The sequence below is a fragment of the Netta rufina genome (genome assembly GCF_964035555.1).
Source record: "Netta rufina genome assembly, chromosome: 23".
In the NCBI taxonomy this organism is placed as follows: domain Eukaryota; kingdom Metazoa; phylum Chordata; class Aves; order Anseriformes; family Anatidae; genus Netta; species Netta rufina.
The window spans coordinates 2,680,774-2,700,182 of NC_140147.1; the positions used below are offsets into that span (position 1 = coordinate 2,680,774).

Here is a 19,409-nt window from a genome sequence, read left to right on the forward strand (position 1 = left end):
AGCTTGCAGCGTAAACAGCCAGTCCTCCGTCATGTGCTCTGGGAGGTACCCTGGGGGTTGTGGTGGGCACCATCACCCCCAGACACTAATTATACATCCTAATTGTATGTTCCTGGTACAGTATCTGCTGCTCCCAGGGCTCTCAGCCCTTCCATGTGATAACGACCTCCATTTTAGCCTCTCGTTTCACCTGGGGAACACCTCACCTACCTACATGGGATAGGACCAAGCCTGTGCTTCAGATCAGCCCCCCATGAAGGTGCTTCACAGCACCCTGGGGGCTCAGTCTCAGCTGCACAAGAGGTAAGGGGATCTTCAGCAAGGCACAGACTTTGGGCACGGAGCTAATCTTGGCCTGGGGGTTCGGACCTCACAAAGTCTTACGTGCTTTAGGCTCGCACCTGAAGGATCCAAATTCCTTTACGAGGAGGAGATGCTGGAGGGAAGCCAGCCCAGACACACTCGCAGTGTAGGCAGTCCTGTTTTCATCATTACCACTTTGTTTGAGTGGTGTCTCCAACACTTTTCCTCCAAGGTGTGAAATAAGGTTGAACTTTCCCATTGCGAATGCCAGTCAGTTGTTCCTTTCCCCACGTCACGTGAAGATGCTTTGCTGCTGAAGAAGGGCCCCATCTGGTTGCAGTTTCACTTTTTAATGCTTTACATAAACACTGCTATAAAAAGCAATGACATGCAGATAAAATAATGGCTTCATACAGGGTTTGGGCAATGGTTGTAAATCACTGCAAGGCACGTACCCAGCTGCACCTGTTTGAAGGCAGAATTTGAACTTGATGTTTGTTTGCGAGTTAAACCTGCAAGAAGAGGGGATTCGGTCCTTTCCTGTTGCTGTCTGTTAATTTGCTGTTTGATTAGGTAGCCAAGAAATACTTCAGTGCAGGCTGGCCATGAATTTAGGGCATCATTGAATGAGGCTGATCCCCATATCTCCTTCTTGCTCTGTCTCTTTAAGCTGAGCGCAGCCTTGGGGAGCTCAGAAAACCTCCTGGGAGGCCTCTAACGTCTTGCAGGACATTGGAAGTGACATGGGTCAGACGAAATGACAGCCTGGCTGCTATTCCCCTTGTCTAATTTCCGTCAGATCTGTTTACTTCTCCAGAGCCCCCCAGGGTGGATGCCCTGCGGTAAGAGCCACGGACTCTGCTGCCAGCAGCGAGCCTGGGGGCTGCGGGAGGCCGGCCCCCAGAGCAGGGTCACAGCACGTTCAGCACGGGGAGGGCACCACGGCAGCATCTTCTGCTGGGAGCTGAGAGTCTCTTGTCCGATTTAGCGAGGCCTTTATGTAGGAGACCACCAGACCCATACTGAGGGCTGCACGGGCTTTTCTGGGAGCAAAAGCACCCCGGGCTGTCCTTGCCTGCCCTTCGTGCTTCTCCAGGGCGAGCCATCTCAGGACTACCGCCTGCTTCACCGGCTGATTGAGCGTCACTGTCCCTAGAAGGGGCATAATCATGATCATCTGCATTTTGCAGATGGAGGAAATACTGCACAGAAGCGACTTGTCCAATGTCATTTCAGGCAGATGAGCCAAATCTGGAAACACAACCTCGATCTCGGAGCCCCAGCTCTGCCATCTCACCGCGAGACACCGCTCGCTTAGCCGCTCGCAGCGACGCTCATTTGCTGGAGTGACTCAAACCCAGCACACACGTTCCTCTCACATCAGCTGTAAGAGCATCACAGCTGCTACGTATCTGGGCTTATTTTTGTCCCTTTCCGCTCGGGCAATGTTTTCAAAATGAAGCCAGGAACCTGAGAGGTGGTGCAGTGGCTGCGCCACGCGGCCAGGACATGAAGGAGGAGAGGGAATGCGGTACCTCCAGGGAGGCTGATAACACTCCCTGGGGTGGGGATCAGAGAGGAGTCTTGTCTCTGTTCTTTTCAGAGACCTTTTCCTGGAATAGGAGCTTCAGAAATATACCAGCTCTCCTCACCTCCCTAAGTGGGCTTTGGGGATCACAGGGAGTGCTGGAGGCAAAATACTTCATTAGGAGGCCAAGCGTCTGCTGGCCGTGAGTCCAGGTGACTTCTGGCAGCTGCGAGGGGAAAGCTGCCACTGGAGCTTCACTGGTTTGTAATGGGGTTTTAGAAGTGAGCATGGAAGGAAGGGCACAGCTGCTCTGCTGCAGGGGAGCTCTGTGTTTTAGGAGATTTTAGGAAAACAAGCTGCATTTATAAATATATAGAGAGACCTGCGCCCTACACACCTGCTCTTCCTCTCTGGATACACGATCTGAATTCAGCCAAGCTGTGCCTGGGCTGTGTTTGGTGCCCCTGAGCCACCTCGTTGCTGTGCCCTGGCCCCCGTTTGCAGCCCCCATCCCACCCCTGGCAGAAAGCCTGGGGCTGCCTGGGCCCCTCCGTGCATCTCGGCCTCACTCACATGGTCGATGAGCTCCTTGATCATGCCGTTCCACTGCCCCTTGTCGTCCTGCGCGCCGTATTTCCCGTCCTCCACCAGCCGGATCTCGTAGGTGAAGCCCAGGATGATGGCCAGCTCCTTCAGCAGGTCGATGCAGTAGCCCTCAAAGCGGTCGTTCCCAAAGAGGGCGGTGTCGGACTTGCGGAACATGACGAAGGGCTCCTCCTGCACACCACAAAGCAAAAACCCCGTTAGGGCTCGGCCGTGGTCCCAGCTCCCATCCCAGGTAGGGCCACCCCTGCAGCCAACCTGAGCTGCAAGCGCCGGCTCTGCAGGCTGGGCTGGCACGGTGACACGCTGGGAATAAATTAGCTTTGCACAGCGCATCAGCTAATTAGCAACCTTGTTTACCCCACAAAATTTAATTTTGTCTCTTCTGAGCAGCCAACTGTTTTCCATTTGGTGGAATTTCAGGGAGAAAAATAACCATTTCATGCTCTGCAAATGAAGAGTGTTGAGAAGCAGCAAAAGGCTGGGGGGGGACAAACCGAACCGCGAGCCCCGCGCCACCGACACGCAGCGGTACTGGCCCTTACGAGGCTGGTGGATTAAATACCAGCTGCAGGACTGTGCTCGGCTGCTGGCCAGCCCCAAATGTCCCTGAGATGAGCTCTGCTTCCTCTCTGCCAGCTCTAGCTGAAGGGGTGCAGGGCCCTGCTGCTGCCCCGAGAGGCGCTGCCTTGGGCTCTGTTTGTATGCACAGTGGGGATGTCTCTGGTCGCAGCAACCCCAAGCACCAGCACATGTGAAAATAACTAAAAAAGTGCTTTCCAACCAGCTCTGCCCTACGGATTGCTGCCTCTTTGCAGGTGAAGGCAGGAACGCGCAGCAAGCGGCACAACCCTTTGGTGTCTGTCAGGCTTGGGCAGCCACCAGGGGCTGAGGACAAGGGACACCGGGGCAGCCGGGGGGAAGCAATGTGCAGAGCACAGATGGAAGTGGCAAAAAATGGCAAGCAGCAGGCAGAAACTGGACGGCAGGGGGAGGCTGAGATAGGGGGAGGCAGCGAATGAATGGCTGGAATTAAAATTATCTGCAAGGCGGCCGGAGCCCCCGTAAGGTGGCACCGAGGTCCTGCTGTGCTGCAGAGCAGTGGCTCTGCCTCGGGGAGTGACCAGAGAGCTTCACGGAGACTGGAACTGCAGAATTACAAAGCAAAGTGGGAAACATCATGCCCACAGAGTTTGGTTTGGCACTCGCAGCTCTGTTAAACCCTGCTCTCCCTGGCCACCACCTCAGTTTTTTCTTCCTTTTTTTTTTTTTTCCTTTGGAATTAGTGCTTTGTTTGTGAATCAGCTGAATCTATGGATCTCGCTATAAATACAGCAGCTCCAGAGCAGCCATAAAGCACTATTAATTTTGGGAAGCGCTGTAGGGATTACATACATATTTAACAGCCGAAGCGCTGAACATTAGGACGCCACTCGCTTCAGTAATGTATCTGCAGGTCTCAAACATTTCCTAGGGGGTAATTCTGAACTCTGTGAACCACTTATTCACGGACTATTTCACAATTTATTACTGAAAATGGCCAGACATCCAATTCACAAGCTCTCTCGGTTTGCTAATCGATTTCTCAGTGAAGGTGCCCTCAATTTCATAACTTCACAGTTCCCATATTGCTTGGGGAGAGTGGCGCTGGCTGCTGGGGTAATATTTCTCTTCCAACAAGTCACTGCAATATGAGCAAAAGGGGAAAAAATAACCTTTCCTGCTTTCCCTTTTAAAGGTTCCTCCTCTGGCTTTCCTACAACCGGTTACACCAATGCGAAGGGACAAAGGGATGTCGCAAATGCAAATGAAGTGTAGGGCTGTGTTTTATGTTCTGGAAGCCAGGATACGAAATGCAGTTAGTGCAGAGCTCGGGTCCGAGCACACTGCCTGCTCCTGCGGGCTGCAGGGCAGTGCTGGCTTGCAGGAGGATGCCCCACGGCACGCATGCAGGCCCAAGGAACGGCACAGTTCATAGGAACTGGTACCACCCCTGTGCTTCATGTGATTTGTGCTCGCTCCTGGACCGCGAGATGCAAATCCTGCCCAGCAGGAGCCCGTCACAGGCAGGTGGCTGGCAGGTCTCCTTCTGGTCCATCACCTGGCATCGCACTGAGGTCTTTGAGGTGCAGTGATGGTAGCACTCTAACCCCAACACGTCCCCAGCTCCGGCCATGGTTTTATCCCTGGCAAGATGTGCCCTCCCTGCTTTCCGTAGCCCTGACTGTACAATTCCCTCTTGTGTTCCCGTCCTCACCTGCCATCCCTCAGTCTCACGGCGCTGTCGGGTGCTCCTCCACCTCCCAGCACCCCTCTGCTGCTGCCTCTCATGCCCTCCCTGTACCACCAGCCATCCTGGCCCGGTAATTGCCAGTGAAAGGTGAGTGTGGGCAGAAGGGACATCATTTTAAAGCTTCTGGACTTTTCTCCAGCTGCAGTATGGGTTGACCAGTTCCCTTATGGCTGATCCTGAGCCTGTACCTGAGAGCAGCTCGCTGCGGTGCCCTAAATGTTTGCATTTCCCCTGTGCGGGGACTGGCAGTGCCTGAGGTTACCTTGCTGAGATGAATTAACCCTGGCCTGGCAAGTGTCTGTTTGACCCAGCAGAGAAACACGACCTGAGCCTCTGCTTTCTGAACAGACCCAGATAAATGCAAAGGAACACGGTGAGAGCAGGCGGGTGTGTGTCGTGTCTGCCTGCACCCGCTGCTGCAGGGCTCTGAGCAGGAGCACGCTCCCGATCTGATGCACGCTGAGTTGTTTCGGTGCCTTTTGCTTTGTCATTTCTCTGATGCCTGTGCAGGAACTCCTGATGTGAGTCCTGATTCATTTCTGTGTCTGCAGCCGGTGGGGAGCTGCTGCTGGCACTGGTTGTGCCCACACACGTGGCACCAAGCACCGCCTCGGGCAGGCAGCCCTGTGTGTGTGACCCGCGGCCTCACCCAGTGGCACGGTCTGAAACTTTCAGCCGGGGGGAATTTTGTTTTCCAGTCTCCCCTGCATGTTGGCATGTGAAAGCCTTTCAGTGGAATAACTATTGTGTGATGAGCGGGGAGTTCATTAGAAAGGGTGGCACTGTCTGGCACTTCCTGGCCCCATTCCTTCCCTAGCACCAAGCCCCTCACGTTGTGTTACAGACCTTTTAGTCCTTTTGGGATGGCGAGGACATCAGGAGGGGTCACGGTGCTTGGGGCTGGGGAACACATCTCCCAGCGGGCAGCTCCTTACCCTCAGTCCCCAAAAATACAGAATACAAAAGGGCCAGAAAATTCGGGTAGGCAGAGCCATCATTCAGACCCAGTTGTGAGCTGGCTGTGCAGGGGCTGATATTTTTTGTTCCCTCCTGGTAGCACGCCACGAGCCTGCACTGTGTAATACAGCTGTATAGAAACCAATGCCACTAGTCATAATTCATTAGATATAAAATAAAAATTCATTCTGATCTGATGCCTGCCATCAAATCCAATAGCGAACGTGAGAGCAAAATGCAACGTGACAGCTGGAAGCGCAGGAGCCCTGTTAAGCACCCGTGCTTTGCTGGATAATGGCATTACTCTTAGCCAGCTTATCAAATACGTACTTAGGAGAGGGAAAGAAACAGGATTGTCACAGCTAAGCCAAGGTCCCCGCGTGTTCTGGTGCTGCCTGGCATACCCCGAGTGCTTCCACTCACGGCAGGCAGCGCCTGGTGCCCGGCTGTTGGCCACCCAGAGCCTGGCACGAGCCCAGCACAAGCCCGGCTCCAATCCACAACTCGTCTGGGGCTCAGCTCGCCCCAGGGCTCAGGGCTTCTCCATGCCCCTGCCTGGCTTTTGGAGGGATCAGCTAACCCCGGGGGCTGTGGGTAGGGGGGGAATACGGGCTTGTGGTCTCCTACCAGGACAGTGGTGACAATGAGAGATCTGTTGCTGAGCGAGTCCGTGACGTTGGGCCCTCGTCCCTTGGCAATTTCTGTGATGTTCAGACCGTTGGCAGGGTTCCACGTGCCAACCTGAAACGAAACAAAGTGCATCAACACCTGCCCTGCGTCCCTTCATTGCTCTCAGGATCCTGCTGGCCTGGGAAAAGGGAGCTTGCATCCTGCATTGCAAGAAACAGAAGCAGAGTTGGAATTACCATCCTGTTTCAGCTAAACAGAAGGTTTACATTAGCTCTTCTGCTGCAGGCCACTCCAGCTGCATGTGTACAATTAGCAACCCTTGTGCTGCCCTCTGAGAGATGCAGGTGCACTGAGGAAGGACCACGATGGCTGGAATTAGGAGCTGAAGGAACAATCCGGAACAGTACTGCATAGAGCAGGCAATCAATCAAAACACACTGAAAAGTCAACTCTGGGCAAGGCCAAAGCAGAATAAGAGAAAACAGAAAGTATTTTTTAATCCCCCATCAACCCTGAGCCGGCGGGGCCTTTCCCAAGGAAGGAGCTCGGAGCTTGTGAAGCACACAGGGTAAGTGCACACCCACTGATCAGTAGGATCCCAGGTCTGGGTTCAACTCAGAGCAGGACCCCACCTGGGGGCAGCCCGACAGGCGCAGCCCCCCAGCGACCCCTCCGCAGCGAGAGGTCTCGGCGCTGGTGGTGAGCCCCATGGAGGGAAGGGCCCTGGGCTTGCTCTGGCACTGGCACACACAGCCACAGTCCTCGTCTCTTGGAGGTGCTCTGCCTTTCTCAAGCTGTCAATTTTAATGTGTCATTAGACTCTGAAGATGCCTGTTGACCCAGAAATAGCAGAACATGTCTCTATTTAAGAGAAGTCATCTGGGCAACTCTAAGCCTGTTAACCTGATCTCCGCAGTGCAGGGGAGGCTTTAGAACAATCTTCGAAGGCAGAGCTGGCTAAAGGACTGTGACGGTGAGATAAAGTGTCAGGAGAGCTGGAGGAATATGCCACAAAGCCAGCCTGGCAGTGAGAAGAAACACAAGGGCAGGTGGAAACGGGAACAGAACGACCCATCTGTAGGGTCATGCTGGGAGATGGGGTTTAGAGAGAAACCAAAGGCAGACAGCTCGAACCCGTGGGGAGCCAGGAACTTCCCATATTTTATTTATTGCTATTTTTAAGATTCTCCAACTTCTTCATCAGTCCAAGGAGACGACTTGGTTTTTCTCTATCCCAAAAAAGAGACTTTGTAATGAGCAATGCTGCCTGGCAAAAAAACCCACAACCAGCCAACCACCTCATAAATTCTAAAAGAGTTTCCATGAACTTTGTGAAGGGCTCTAAATATTTCAGGTAAAACCCAAGCAATCCCCTGCGTCTCCTTTCAATCACACAACAGCTGCAATGTCAGAAGGATTGTACTGCGCATGGGCAGCGAGAAGCAAGAGGCTAAGAGTCTCCTGCTAGCAGCTCTGCAGACTTCTTTCTTTAAGAAAAGGAAATACACGGGACTTAAGACTGAACTAATCAGTTTAAAATATTAGAAAAAAAAAAAAAAAAAAAAGGAAGAAAAAGAGAAAAGTGCATTAAGAGAACTGTGCAACTCAGATAGTCAAACTACATGTAATTAGGTTTAGTTAATACTGCTGTAATCCCTGAAACATCCAGGAGGTATAAGGATCAGGAGTTCAATCCTAAAGCTCAACAAACATAAGCTATTATACATAATGCAGAATCCGTCTGGGATTTGTTTGTAGTTTGGCATTTTGTTATTTCAGATTAACTATTGACAGAACCGTAGCATCAACAGAGATTTGACATCGATACTTTAAACCCCCTCTAGAGCTGACAAGAAGCTTTCGGCAAATAATAGTGGGAGCTGTGAAGTCTTGGAGTCGTCGGAGACAAAAGTTGAACGAGTGCACGGAATATGCATCAAGCCTTGGTGGCTTCCTGCGGGCTTTATGTGACACACAACAGTAATAAATGCAGCTAGTGCCAGCTATTCTCCGGTACACCTGAGGAGGATTAGGTTGACAGACAGATATTGCAGTTGTACTTAAACATTTAGATTCGCCCGGTATCCAGATACCTGCACATTTTTCTGTTACCCTGCTGACGCCGCTCTCAGGCACTCTGTTGGTGCTCTGAGCACCGTGCTCCAAAAAGCCATAATGCTTTTTTTTGGGGGTTTAGACTCTATACAAAATGTTTTCTGGGAAAACAAAGCTACAAAAATCATTTGGTGCTTGGTTTGTGTGAAAAGATGGCATCTTCCCCTGCCCCTCTGCCTGCCTCCCTCCTGCCCAGGCTCGGCTGGCTGCAGCCTGAAGCTGGCCGGGTTTATTTGGGATGACGCTGTCTGTATTCTGCATCTGACACCCAAAATACCCGCTAGGAGAGTGCTGTGGTGACCTTGAGATTTTGTACGTGAAGCAGAGACCTACCGCAGTGGTGTGAAAGCACGGTGACAATTTATTTTAAGGAGGAGGAAAACCAGGCTGTCAGAAGGGGGATGGGGAGCGGGGCTGTTGGGTCCCAGGGAGCCGCAGCGCGGATCTGCCCGCTCCGGCGGGGCTGAGCGAGCCTCCAGCCTCCCAGGGCTGCCTGCGAGCACTCTGTGATTAATTCCCCAGCCTTAACTGGAGAAGTCATCTGTGCATCTCGGGCCGCTTGCTGCATGGCTAATTGAAAACTGCTCCTTTCCGCTCCCAGCTGGCGTTTCCTGCGGGATTCCGAACCTGTCTCCGTGCCCAGAGGTTACAAGCTCAGCACTTCGTCCCTCGCTGCCAGCCAGGCACCTTGCGCGTGTCTAAAAGCAGACTGTGCTCTTGGCAGGGAATTGCTGCCCTGCAGGCAGCTTTTTCCTCTAAGTCTGCAGGATGTCCGTCAGCAGGACGTGGGCTCAGAGCTGCTCTCAAAAAGGGGTTGGGCTCCGGGACCCTCGGCAGCCTCGATGGCCGTGATTTGGAGCCTGATCCATGGTAGAGGTGGCTTTGGGGCCCAGCTGGCTGCAGTGCAGCCCTTGCTGCTGTGTTTTGTCTGAAATGAACAGACCTCGCCTTGAAACCAGTGGTTTAGGAGCTTTAGAGCTTTGCGTGCTGCTCTTTTTTTCAAAAATACCTGAAGAAAGGGGATGAAATCCCCACGAATGCCCGGTATCGGGTCCAACCATCCCCCTATTTCCAAGCCTTGGGCAGCTTTCCTGGTGGAAATCACCCCCAGCTGATGCTTTCAGGAGTTGTTCAAGGTTTTGTAAGCAAGCCCAGCGAGGTGGAGGGTGGGAGAGGTTTTATTCCATCCCCTTTGGCCTGGGCCCACAGAGGTAGAGGCTGAGCTGTGAGGTTGTGCTCCCACTGCTCGTGTCCCAGGGAGGTGCCCCAGGCTTCTGCAGCTGGGAACTCTAATCCGCTGCACGTCGCTTCGGGGCTAGTGAGTCACTGACAAGGCATGGAAAAGGATCAGAGCAATCCCACAGAACAGATCTCCTTTCATATAAAAACCAGAAAACACAGAAACAACACAACCAGCAGCCATCTCCCCTTCTATGTGGCTGTCAGAGCTGTGCCGCGCCGCATCCCGCAGGTAAGACAAACCCCGCTTACCTTTTCGAGACCGTCTTCTTTGAGGCTGATGATGTCCAAGTCAAAATCTGTCCGTAAGCCACTACTTTTGTTAAAGACAATTCGTCCAGTTAATCCTTCCCATTGGGCCTGCAGAAGGAAGAAGTAGCCGGGCCGTTAGTTGGGATCATGAATAATCTTTTGCCCTCTACCGTGTGTTCTTTTAATTAGTCCTTTTACTAGTTCTTTCTCCCCAAAGAGCATGATTAATTAATAATCACCAACGTCGCTGTGCAGACTGCAGACGGGGCTGGAGATTTCACCACTCTCTGCAGTCCTTGCTACCGTCTCCGTTCGCACCTTTTGTGTTCAACAGCTGTTGCAGGACATGATGACTCAGGAGAAAACTCCTTGCATTTATCACGGCATCCTTGCGGGCTGCATTTATCCTTGTAGTCCTGATAAATGCCAGGCTGCAGGGAGCCTGGGTTTGGGACAACTCCAGCCAAGCTCATGAATAAAGAATCCTTTCTCGCAGCAAAAGAGGGGCACGGAAGCTCAAATGTCCCAAACACTTCCTCTCTTCCTCCCTTCAGATGGAAAGCAGAGCACAAGAGGCCAGGAGCCCGTCCTTCTGGCAGGCTCTGTGCTCTGAAACAGGCACGGGAATATTGGGGAGATCCCCCAGACTGGGCAGGAGCTGTGCCAGCAGACCGGCACCATGGCACAGTGGGGTGTGTGGAGGCTGCTCCACCAAGGGGTGCTCGTGGCCCCTCGGGGATGTTCCCACTGCTGCTTGGGCACTGGATGTTCCTCTGATGGAGCTGCCTCCTTCATGGGCAGGGCAGCTCGAAATAACCTGCTGTGATAAAGGTGGCATAACGCATTCTCAAGGGGGGAACCACTGGCATATTTTCCCATAAATACTCTCCTCTGGCTCGTCCTCATTAATTCCTAAGGAGTAATGACAGCTTCTTCGCCACCCCTGGGTTTTGGGGAAGATAGTGCTCTGTTGCTCATTTCGGCACGCAGGTTTTTCCTAGGGGATGCACCGGCAGCTGGGGGGAACACACCTAGATGGGGCTGTGCCCCGCTCTGCCTGCCCACCCCGTACTTCTTGGGAACCCCAAGGGCACTCGGGGCACCGACACTGCGGCGATGGGGGCGGCTGGGGGCCCCTCCGTGCGTGTCTTCATCCAGCCCCAGGCACTGCTGTAGCTGCGAGGAGCGCGGGGCCGGTGGCCACGGCAAGGCACCCCACTACGTGCCCTGCTTTGTCTGGGCAGGAGTTTAGAGGGAGTAATTATGGCATGTTCTGATTGCTGGTGGGGGGGCTCGTCCCTGCAACCGGCTGACACGGTGCCAGGAAGGGAAACAACAGGCAGGCACCGGAGTGTGAGCTCAGGGTAATTTGCAAAAGGAGCCAACCAAACAAATTATTTACACTCTCTTTTGGCAGCCAGCTGGAGCAGCTTTCCGCAGAAGGGAACAAAACATGAAAAAGGAGAGAGAGAGGCAGAGAGAGAGAGAGGAGATACAGTCTTCAGAGCCTATTAAGAAGAAGTTCTTTCTCTCTCTGCAATGGGAACGATTCTTCCCTCTCCTCCCCACGCCCGTGCGCTCCGTGCACCCGGCAGCCCCTGGGTGGGCGCCCTGTCACTGCTGCTGTGTGCCGGCCTCAGCGCCAGCGTGGTCTGCAGGTGATGCTGCAGCACCAGTCCTAACAACCATTAACAGTGTGCTTCTGCTCCTTTATGTCTAAAAACTTGAGGGGATTTAATCCCCAGCCTTTTAAGTGTGGCCCCCGTCTTGTATCCCATACTGCTGCTGGAATCACAACTTCCCACGTGAAGAGCCGCAGCCACAGAAGTTTCAAAAGGCCTCAGGGTAAACAGGGTGTTACTGTTCACGAAGACATATCTGGCAGGGTTTGCGGTATCTCCCTGCGGCTCTGCCTTCATTTTTTCCTCAGGCGAGGGCTGCTTTTTGCAGACAAGGCAAAGCCTGGGGTGTGAGCGTGGGGACTTGGGGCTGCGTGCTGGGCTGGGTGCTTGGGGCTTGCGGGAGGGCTGGCTGCCTCCTGCCGCTGCTCCCCTCCCTCGGTCAGCTCTCCGCACCCAGACAGCCGCCGCTTGAGTCTGCCTGCGTGCTTAAGCCAGGTGCAAACAAACCATACGTGGGCTGAACGGCGAGAAATCATAATGACTGAAAACAGAGAGGGAACGGGGCTGCCCCCTCGGCTCCCCTGGCTCCCCCTCGCTCAGTGCTGCACGCTGCCAGAGCCATTCCTCAGCACGCAGGCAGTGGTGTGCTGAGCCACCGGGAGGGGGCTGCTCCGACAGCCTTTGGTGGGCCCCAAGCAAATGGTGCTGGAAAAGAAAAGGCAAACGGCTCGGGGCAGGGGTGGCTGCAGAGAGAGGGGTCCAGCTGCTCTTGACACAAGAGGAGGCAAGGACCAGTCTTGGTGACACCGTGGAAGTGCTCGGCTTGTTTTGCTGTGGTAGTGTGAGTGTTATTCTGAAGGCAAAGACAGGATTTTGTCTCTCTGGACACACAGCAGTCTGATGTGTATCCACACTTCCATCCCTTTGTACCTACTCAGGCAGGGGAGGATTTTTTATAGCCCTGTAACTGCCAACCCCTCTGCCACGGGCCTCAGTACCTGCGCTCCGAGCAGCTGCACTGCTCCTGCTGGGGAGCTTTTGCAGCAGTGGGAAGCAATCATGGTTGCAAATGGTGCTTTTACCTCTTTTATAAAATTCATGAAGCGGCCGCCGAACCTCCAGGCTTTGTGCCGGTGGCACTGCAGGGAGTTGACGGTCATCTGGGGGGCTCGCTGGTAGCACACGGACACCACGTGGACCGCGTCGTACAACAGGGCAGCGTCTGTCTAAAGTAAAGGGAACAGCATTTGTGTTGGTCGTGGTTCCGCAGCGAGGAGGCATTCACACAGCAACACGGGGAATTCGTGGCATCTCCTTGAGAAGCCGCAGGAACCACCAGCAGAGGGGTCCTGGTGCAGTCCCCACCAGAGGCAGGGCTGGGATCTCGAGAGATTGCCATGCGTGCGTAAGCTTTAACACCAAATAGGACTTCTGTAAGGCTCTGGGCTGACCTCTCATGCAAAACTCATCCTCAGACACATGACAAAGCCCCACGAGCGTGTTTCTGTGTTATGCAGCTCCTTTAGGCAGAGACTGGGAAAATGTCATCTGTCCATCTGCAGCTATTCTGGTTGTTTTAGTGCTGTTGTGTGGCCACAAAGAAGCTAGCTGTTTCTAAATGCAGATACAAGGTTTTTTTACTTAGTCTGCTTTGTCCAAGGCAGTGCAAAAAGCAACTTGCATGAGAACATCTTATCCAGGCTATTTTATGTGTGGGGAAACAGGAATCAGGAAAGTTAAGTGGCTTGTCTCTGGGCATTCAAAATTTTCCAGAATGCCCCCAACTGGCACTGAAATCAGAGCATCACAGTGTGTAACACCTTCCCACTTTCCAGTGGTTTGATCGAGGGAGAACTTTCTTTTTTTTTCGCCTTCTATTTAACATAATGGGTTCAGACTCCATTTGAGATGCCCCCTCTCTCCTCCAAACACTGACCACGTTTATTTCCCCCCCCCGATGTGGTCGGTCTTGCTAATGAAAACACGTTGTTTGCTGGCTTCACAAGGCTACAAAGCAGATGTGAGTACAGCAGCAAAGCAATAAACCACAACAAAACAAAATAACACAGCAAACAACTGGGCAAATATCTGTCAGGACGTGGCCGTGGAGAAAAGCCTCCAGCACTGGCAGCCATCCCCGTGACCTTCCCTTCCTGAAGAGCCCGAGCATGAAGAGCAGGCAGCAGACCTGCTCCTGGGGGGTCATTTGTAGGGCTGCAGGGACAGATCTGGGGAGTTTGGGGCTGGGAGAGAGGGGGACAATGGTCTGGCTATGCGATTTCATGGCGAATTAGAGTGGGGACAAGGATCTGGCTATGCAATTTCATGGGGAAGTGGATGCTGTAGTGCCCAGCTGAGGGAAAAACAGCCAAAGGAGAACCCCGTGCAGAAGGGAGCAGGCAGGACAAGGATGAGAGGAACCAGGGGCAGCTGGGGAAGATCTGTCCGCTAAGGGAAAACAAAAAGGGACAGGAGGGATGTGAGGTGAAGGTCTGGGAGGCTTTGCTACGGGGGGAAGGCTCTGGCAGAGCAGGAGAGGAGGAAAGGAGGCAGCCAGCCGGCAGTTACGGGTCGGAGACAGCCTTGCCGGGAAGCCAGATGGGCGAGCAGGTGCTGCACCTTGCGAGCAGCAGCTCGGTGGAGCAGAGCTGCCATCGGGCCCTAAAAGGAGGCATCGGAGCTGCAGCAGAGCCCATCTCTGGGCACAGCTTTGCCTTGTTCTTCCATTCATCCATCTCGGTGAATTGCCTGGCCCAGTCCAACCTCGTGCTGTGCTCCCAGCCCTGGGGAGCCAGGAGTCTGGCTCCTTTTGGGGACTGCCTGGGGAAGTAATCCCGCCTGGGCTGGACCCACGCAAGCCTTGGCACCTGCTAGGGGGCAGGCCCTGGCTGCTGGAGCATTTCTGCTTCCCAGTGCTGCTCCAGGGACTTGCACAGCCTGCCGTTCCCCAGGAAGTGACTGCAGAGGGGCTTCCCCAGCCAGCTCGGTGTGCTGGGGCCTGGGGCACACACAGCTCACTCCTGCCAGGCGCTCCTAGCCTGGGGAAACCCCGCTGAGCTCCAGCAAGGGGCACAAAGGGCAGCTGATTGCAGCTCCCTCCCTCTTGCTCCCAGCATGAAACAGCCTGGGCACTTCCCCGCTGTGCTACGGCTTTGCTGGAAGGGAAAGCTTTGAAATCCACGGGTCCTGGAGGCAGCTTTGTGCTGGCAAGGAGGGAGGGAAGAAGGGAAGGAGGGAAGGAGCACCGGCTTCCCAAACTGGCACATCAGTCGGCAGCTGGGTGTGTGGGGCAGGGGTTTCGCCAGCAGAACTCGCTGCACTCGAGGGACAGATGTTGGAGTGCCAGTAACTGCCTGGGGAAGACACCCGCAGTAAGCTGGGACCAGTACAGGACATTTACATAACATTTGGGCGTTACATACATAAATCTATACATATGGATAAATACAACAGGCGTTAACAAAGGCTTCCTGCCCCTTGGGCTCGCTCCCCAGGCATCGCCACACGTCCTTTAAGCCCCTCGTACCATCATCACGCCGTCGAGCAGCCCCAGCTCCGCCTTGGGCGCCGACTGCAGCCGCTCCATGGACCACTTCTCGATGATGGACGCCACGTGCGGGTTCTCCACGTTGAGGATCCGGAATCCGGTCAGGTTCACCCCAGAGTAGCGGTATGGTTCTAGGTCTAATGCATAAAGATCCTTAAAAGAGAGAAATCAGTTTAAACATGTTGTTTAGCTCTGTTGTGCTTGTCTTTTCTGCGAGCTCGCTGTCTGGTAAGGGGGACGGATGAGTGGTGGGGGGAAAGCCAGGGTCGGCAGCTCTGCCTCCCTGAGCCTACGGGAGGTGAAACGACCCCCTTGGGGTGACTGCAGAGGGGCCAGGAGCTGATCCTACATCCCTGATGCTCCGAACCAGTCCCTCGACATCAGTAAGGGCAGGAGCAGTAAGAGCAGTGACAGCAGCGCTCCGGGTACAGCGTGCGAGCACCAGGACACGAGCCGAAAGCTCTGCCGCGGGGCTGTGGCAGTGGCTGCAGTTCCCCGTCTGCTCCCTGGGGCTGGGACAATTCAGTCCCAACCCCAAGGCATCGAGTTAGCTGAAACCACAAGGAACTAGGCTGGTACCGAGGGCTGGGGGGGGGGAGGCAGATCTCCTGTGCTGGAAGCTCCCTCGGGCTCCTCCGTGAGAATTTGCCATCGGTGCTGAGGCCCGCAGCGTGCTGGGGAGGGCAGAGCAACTCCGGATTCGGCATGCCAATTTGCAGACAGCTCTCAAAGAGGAACTAAGACGCATTTCTTGACATTACGACCAGCCTACGCAGTCTGCAAATGAATGAGGGTGCCCTTTATGCTATTTAAACCCCCCCCAGCCAGGCAGCCCTCAGCCCTGCTGGCAGCCAGCCCACAGACACGGCTTGGCAGGCAGCGAGAGACGGGGCGCTCGGAGCCCTCTGCGAGCGCGCTTCTTAATGCATCTCTTGGCTCCGCTGCACATCTACACAGTCAGCTCAGTTCAGGGGTTGGCTTCAATGCCTAGTCGCTAGCTGGAGTAGTTTTGGGTTAGACGAGGTGCCAGGAGCAGCTGGCCTGCCCAGAAAAGCCGGAGCAGTGAGAGCTGCCTGGGGGATGGAGCAGGGTGAGGGGCGTGTGAGATGAGCGGCAGGCTGGAGGGGCTCTGAGTCTGGGAGTTGTTGGTGGATGGAGCTTAACCAGAATTTATCCAGAACAATGTCTTCTAGTAAAATTGGAGGGAGATGGAAAGGCAACACCACTGTCTTCTGTGATGGAGGCTGGGGGCTGAATGCGGTCACGGTGTTCATTGATCACAAGGGATGAAGCCCAAGAGTTGAAATGCAGCAGGAGATGTGGGGCTGTTGCTGCTTTGGCCGTACCAGTAGGACGCAGCAGGCTGTGGCTTCACCCAGACACGGCAGCAAGCTCTGTTCAGCCCACAGGGGCTGCGAAAGCACTGCCCCTAAAATGCACTGCCCTGAGCAAAGCGTAGCAAAATCCGCACTTGCCAGCAGCCGAGACTTCACTCTCAGTGGGAGAGCTAGGAATTGGTACAGCTGTTTTGCTTTAATAAGCTTTGGGGGTTTGATCTTTCCTTAAGTGCTGCCCTCTGACTTCGCACCCCCGAGGCAGGCTGCTGATGGATGCCATGGTGCGGTCTGCAGCTGCAGCCCGGGCCTGAGCCATTAATCACACCCACCAAAGAGCGCAGGGTTGCTGTGGTTTAACCCGGCTGTTGGTTGTTTTTTTTTTTTCCTGAAAAATCGCAAGTATAAAGCTCCACGTCTTGTTAAAGGGCATCGTGAAGGCCAGGCCGTAGTGTTGACTTTCAGATGACTTCTGGTAGCTGAGGGCGAATGCGGTTGCCTGACCTCAGCGTGCTGGTGGCATCTGGACGTGGGACACGGCGGAACTGTGCCAGACCCAGTGGAATGGGTTATTTTATCAGGATTTGGATCTTTTTGTTGGATACTTCTGTCTGTATTCTGGAAATTGCTGTGGGCAAATAAATTTTGATTGCAGAAAGTCGATTGTTCCCCCCTGGCTAGCCATGACAAGGGAAATCCACCGAGCTCCAGAGAGCGCGGTGCCATAGCACTGCCGCCTGCCCGATGGGACCGGTGTTTGGGGCGCCCTCCCCCTGCTGCTTGCCACTGAGCTCCATTTCAGTTTTCTCCCAGCTCCCTTCGTGGTGCCGGTTCAAATCCCAGCTGCAAACCCACGTTAGCATCTCCTGGCATTAGCAGGGTGATGAACACGGGCTGCGTGGCGGAACGTGCAGAGGTGGGGGGGGAATTGCCGTATCAGTTTCTTCTGCATTTTCTGCTCCTGCACAGCCACAAATTGAAACATCTGGTTCTATTTTCCACCTCATCTACATTCTCTTCTGCTATTTTTTGTACCGCAGATAATTCTCCCCTCCATCTATTCTCAAGCTCTCTGCTCAGTGTTTCTGCCAGGTCTTCCCCTCGCTCTCCCACCTCCCCAGTTACAATCCCAAGCCGAAGTTCATCGTGCCTGAGCATCCGAAGCAGGAAGCATGTCATGAGCCTCAGGAGCTTTGCAGGAACGCCTGACTACCAGTGCCAGTGGGAACCAGGCCCTCCCAGCTCGGTGCCTGCTCCGAAGCAGGGCTGGGCGTGTGGTTTCTGCTTGCGGCAGCCCGAGGCTTGGGAGGCGATTCCTGCTTCCCCCTTCCACCTCCCTAACTCGCAGCAGAAGTGACAGCAGGCATTAGGGAGGCCCCTGGGTTCGCAAGGACTCGTTTGCACAAGCTGCTGGGAAATTCCCAGAAGCGTGGAGCTCCAAGGGGTTGTCCCTGCTCAGGGCTCTGTAGGACATTAATGCCTCCCGTGCGTTAGGCGCGGGCGCAGAAGGGTTGCTGTGGCAGAGAGGCTGCAGTAGGGCTCATCACGTTGAAGTCAGTGAACTGTAGTCTTGCTGCCTAGCAAAATGTTGAAGCATTTCATGCCAAGTGTTGATACACTGTACTCAGTATTGACTAGGGACCTTTTAGAAACATTCAGTATAACATAATAGACTAATTCATTAGCACCCCATGGGTCTAGTACTGTAGACGCTGCAGCACATGCATTGCAAGCTAGGAAAACATTGCCTTAAGGAATGACAGATTAAAATATCTTTCCCATGATATAACTGTTATTTCAGGAAAGTGGCATTAATTGTGATTGCTTATCTATTAATTTATTATAATTCTTTTTTTTTCCCCACCTCCAGGCTGTACCTACACATGAAATGTACTCTAGGCTCAGCTGGGGCTGATTAATAGGAGGTTATCTGGGAAATGCTTAAAGCTGCCTGGAATAGATAATGGCAGCAGGGGTAATTAACATGTCTTTTGCATTTGAAAAATAAATTTTGCAGTTTTTAAGGGTTAGTTTATTCTGTTTCTTTCCTAAAGGCAAAAAGATAAATTGGATTTTTGAAATCACACAAAATTCAACAGTATACCAGACAATAGCATCCTAAATGGAAACAAAAGTGGCATGCCAAAAAACCCAAACCAAAATGCCTCCTGGTGTCAGAGAAGAACTGGCCCGTGTTTAATGAGAGTGGAGTTAATCTCAAGCTGAGTTCTCATGCAAAATAAACCCGCAGCACTGAACTTCTGACCATGGTGGGGCTGGGGCTGGGTTTTAAGGGAGACCAAGATGAGCACAGAAAAACACACACCCGGGTCTTACTGAAACGTGGTCCCATCCCATCCCAACAACCTCACAGACTCACCCGTCTGCTCATCTTTCAGTGTGCGGGTAGCTGCACTGAAATCAAATGAGCAAGAGGGGAAATAAAACCAAAGGCTGCATCTGTGCAAATCTGTGCGGCTCCAAAGGGCTGCGGCCGTCCAAGAGCAGCGAAGCAGAGACTGAAGCCTCTCGCAGTAAGTGCTCAGGGCTGCGGTGGCGGAGTTGGGATGACCAAATTGTCTGGTTTTAACCCAAAGCTGAGTCTGGCCCTGCTCTCACCTCTCTTGGGGTGCTGGTCCTGTTTCCCTTGCTTCTCCCCTCCCCGCAGTAATGCCCTGCAGCCGTGCAGTGCACGCAGAGGATGGGCACCCAGCCTGCTCCCTGGCCCCTCCAGGCCCCTCCTCGTTCCCCACAGGCTCAGCAGCAAGGGCAAAAGGGCTTTGAGTCGCTGAGATACTTTACCAGAGTGGTGAAGATGAAGTGGTAGTACTCTGTCATCATTCCCATCGCCATGGCCTTGGGGAGAGCAGGGAAAGGAAGTTAGTAAGAGTGGGCACAAGAATATAACACCAGCCATGCGAAATAAAACTCAGGAGTCTGGCAGGAGGCAGACCCAGACGCCCAGCAGCTGCGTTCCAGGCTAGAA

The 19,409-nt window shown here is 53.7% G+C and overlaps 1 protein-coding gene across 1 annotated transcript in view; it reads right to left on the minus strand.

Moving 5' to 3' along the window:
* The window catches only part of GRIK3 (glutamate ionotropic receptor kainate type subunit 3), a gene marked incomplete at both ends in the record, with an annotated part of 102,618 nt that overhangs the window by 19,648 nt on the left and 63,561 nt on the right, over positions 1 to 19,409 (minus strand). Inside the window, 6 exons of the mRNA XM_084300479.1 lie at positions 2,405 to 2,608; positions 6,312 to 6,425; positions 9,921 to 10,028; positions 12,625 to 12,768; positions 15,069 to 15,242; positions 19,226 to 19,279. Coding sequence (XP_084156605.1) covers positions 2,405 to 2,608; positions 6,312 to 6,425; positions 9,921 to 10,028; positions 12,625 to 12,768; positions 15,069 to 15,242; positions 19,226 to 19,279 — 798 coding nt within the window. The remainder of the gene's footprint in view (positions 1 to 2,404; positions 2,609 to 6,311; positions 6,426 to 9,920; positions 10,029 to 12,624; positions 12,769 to 15,068; positions 15,243 to 19,225; positions 19,280 to 19,409) is intronic.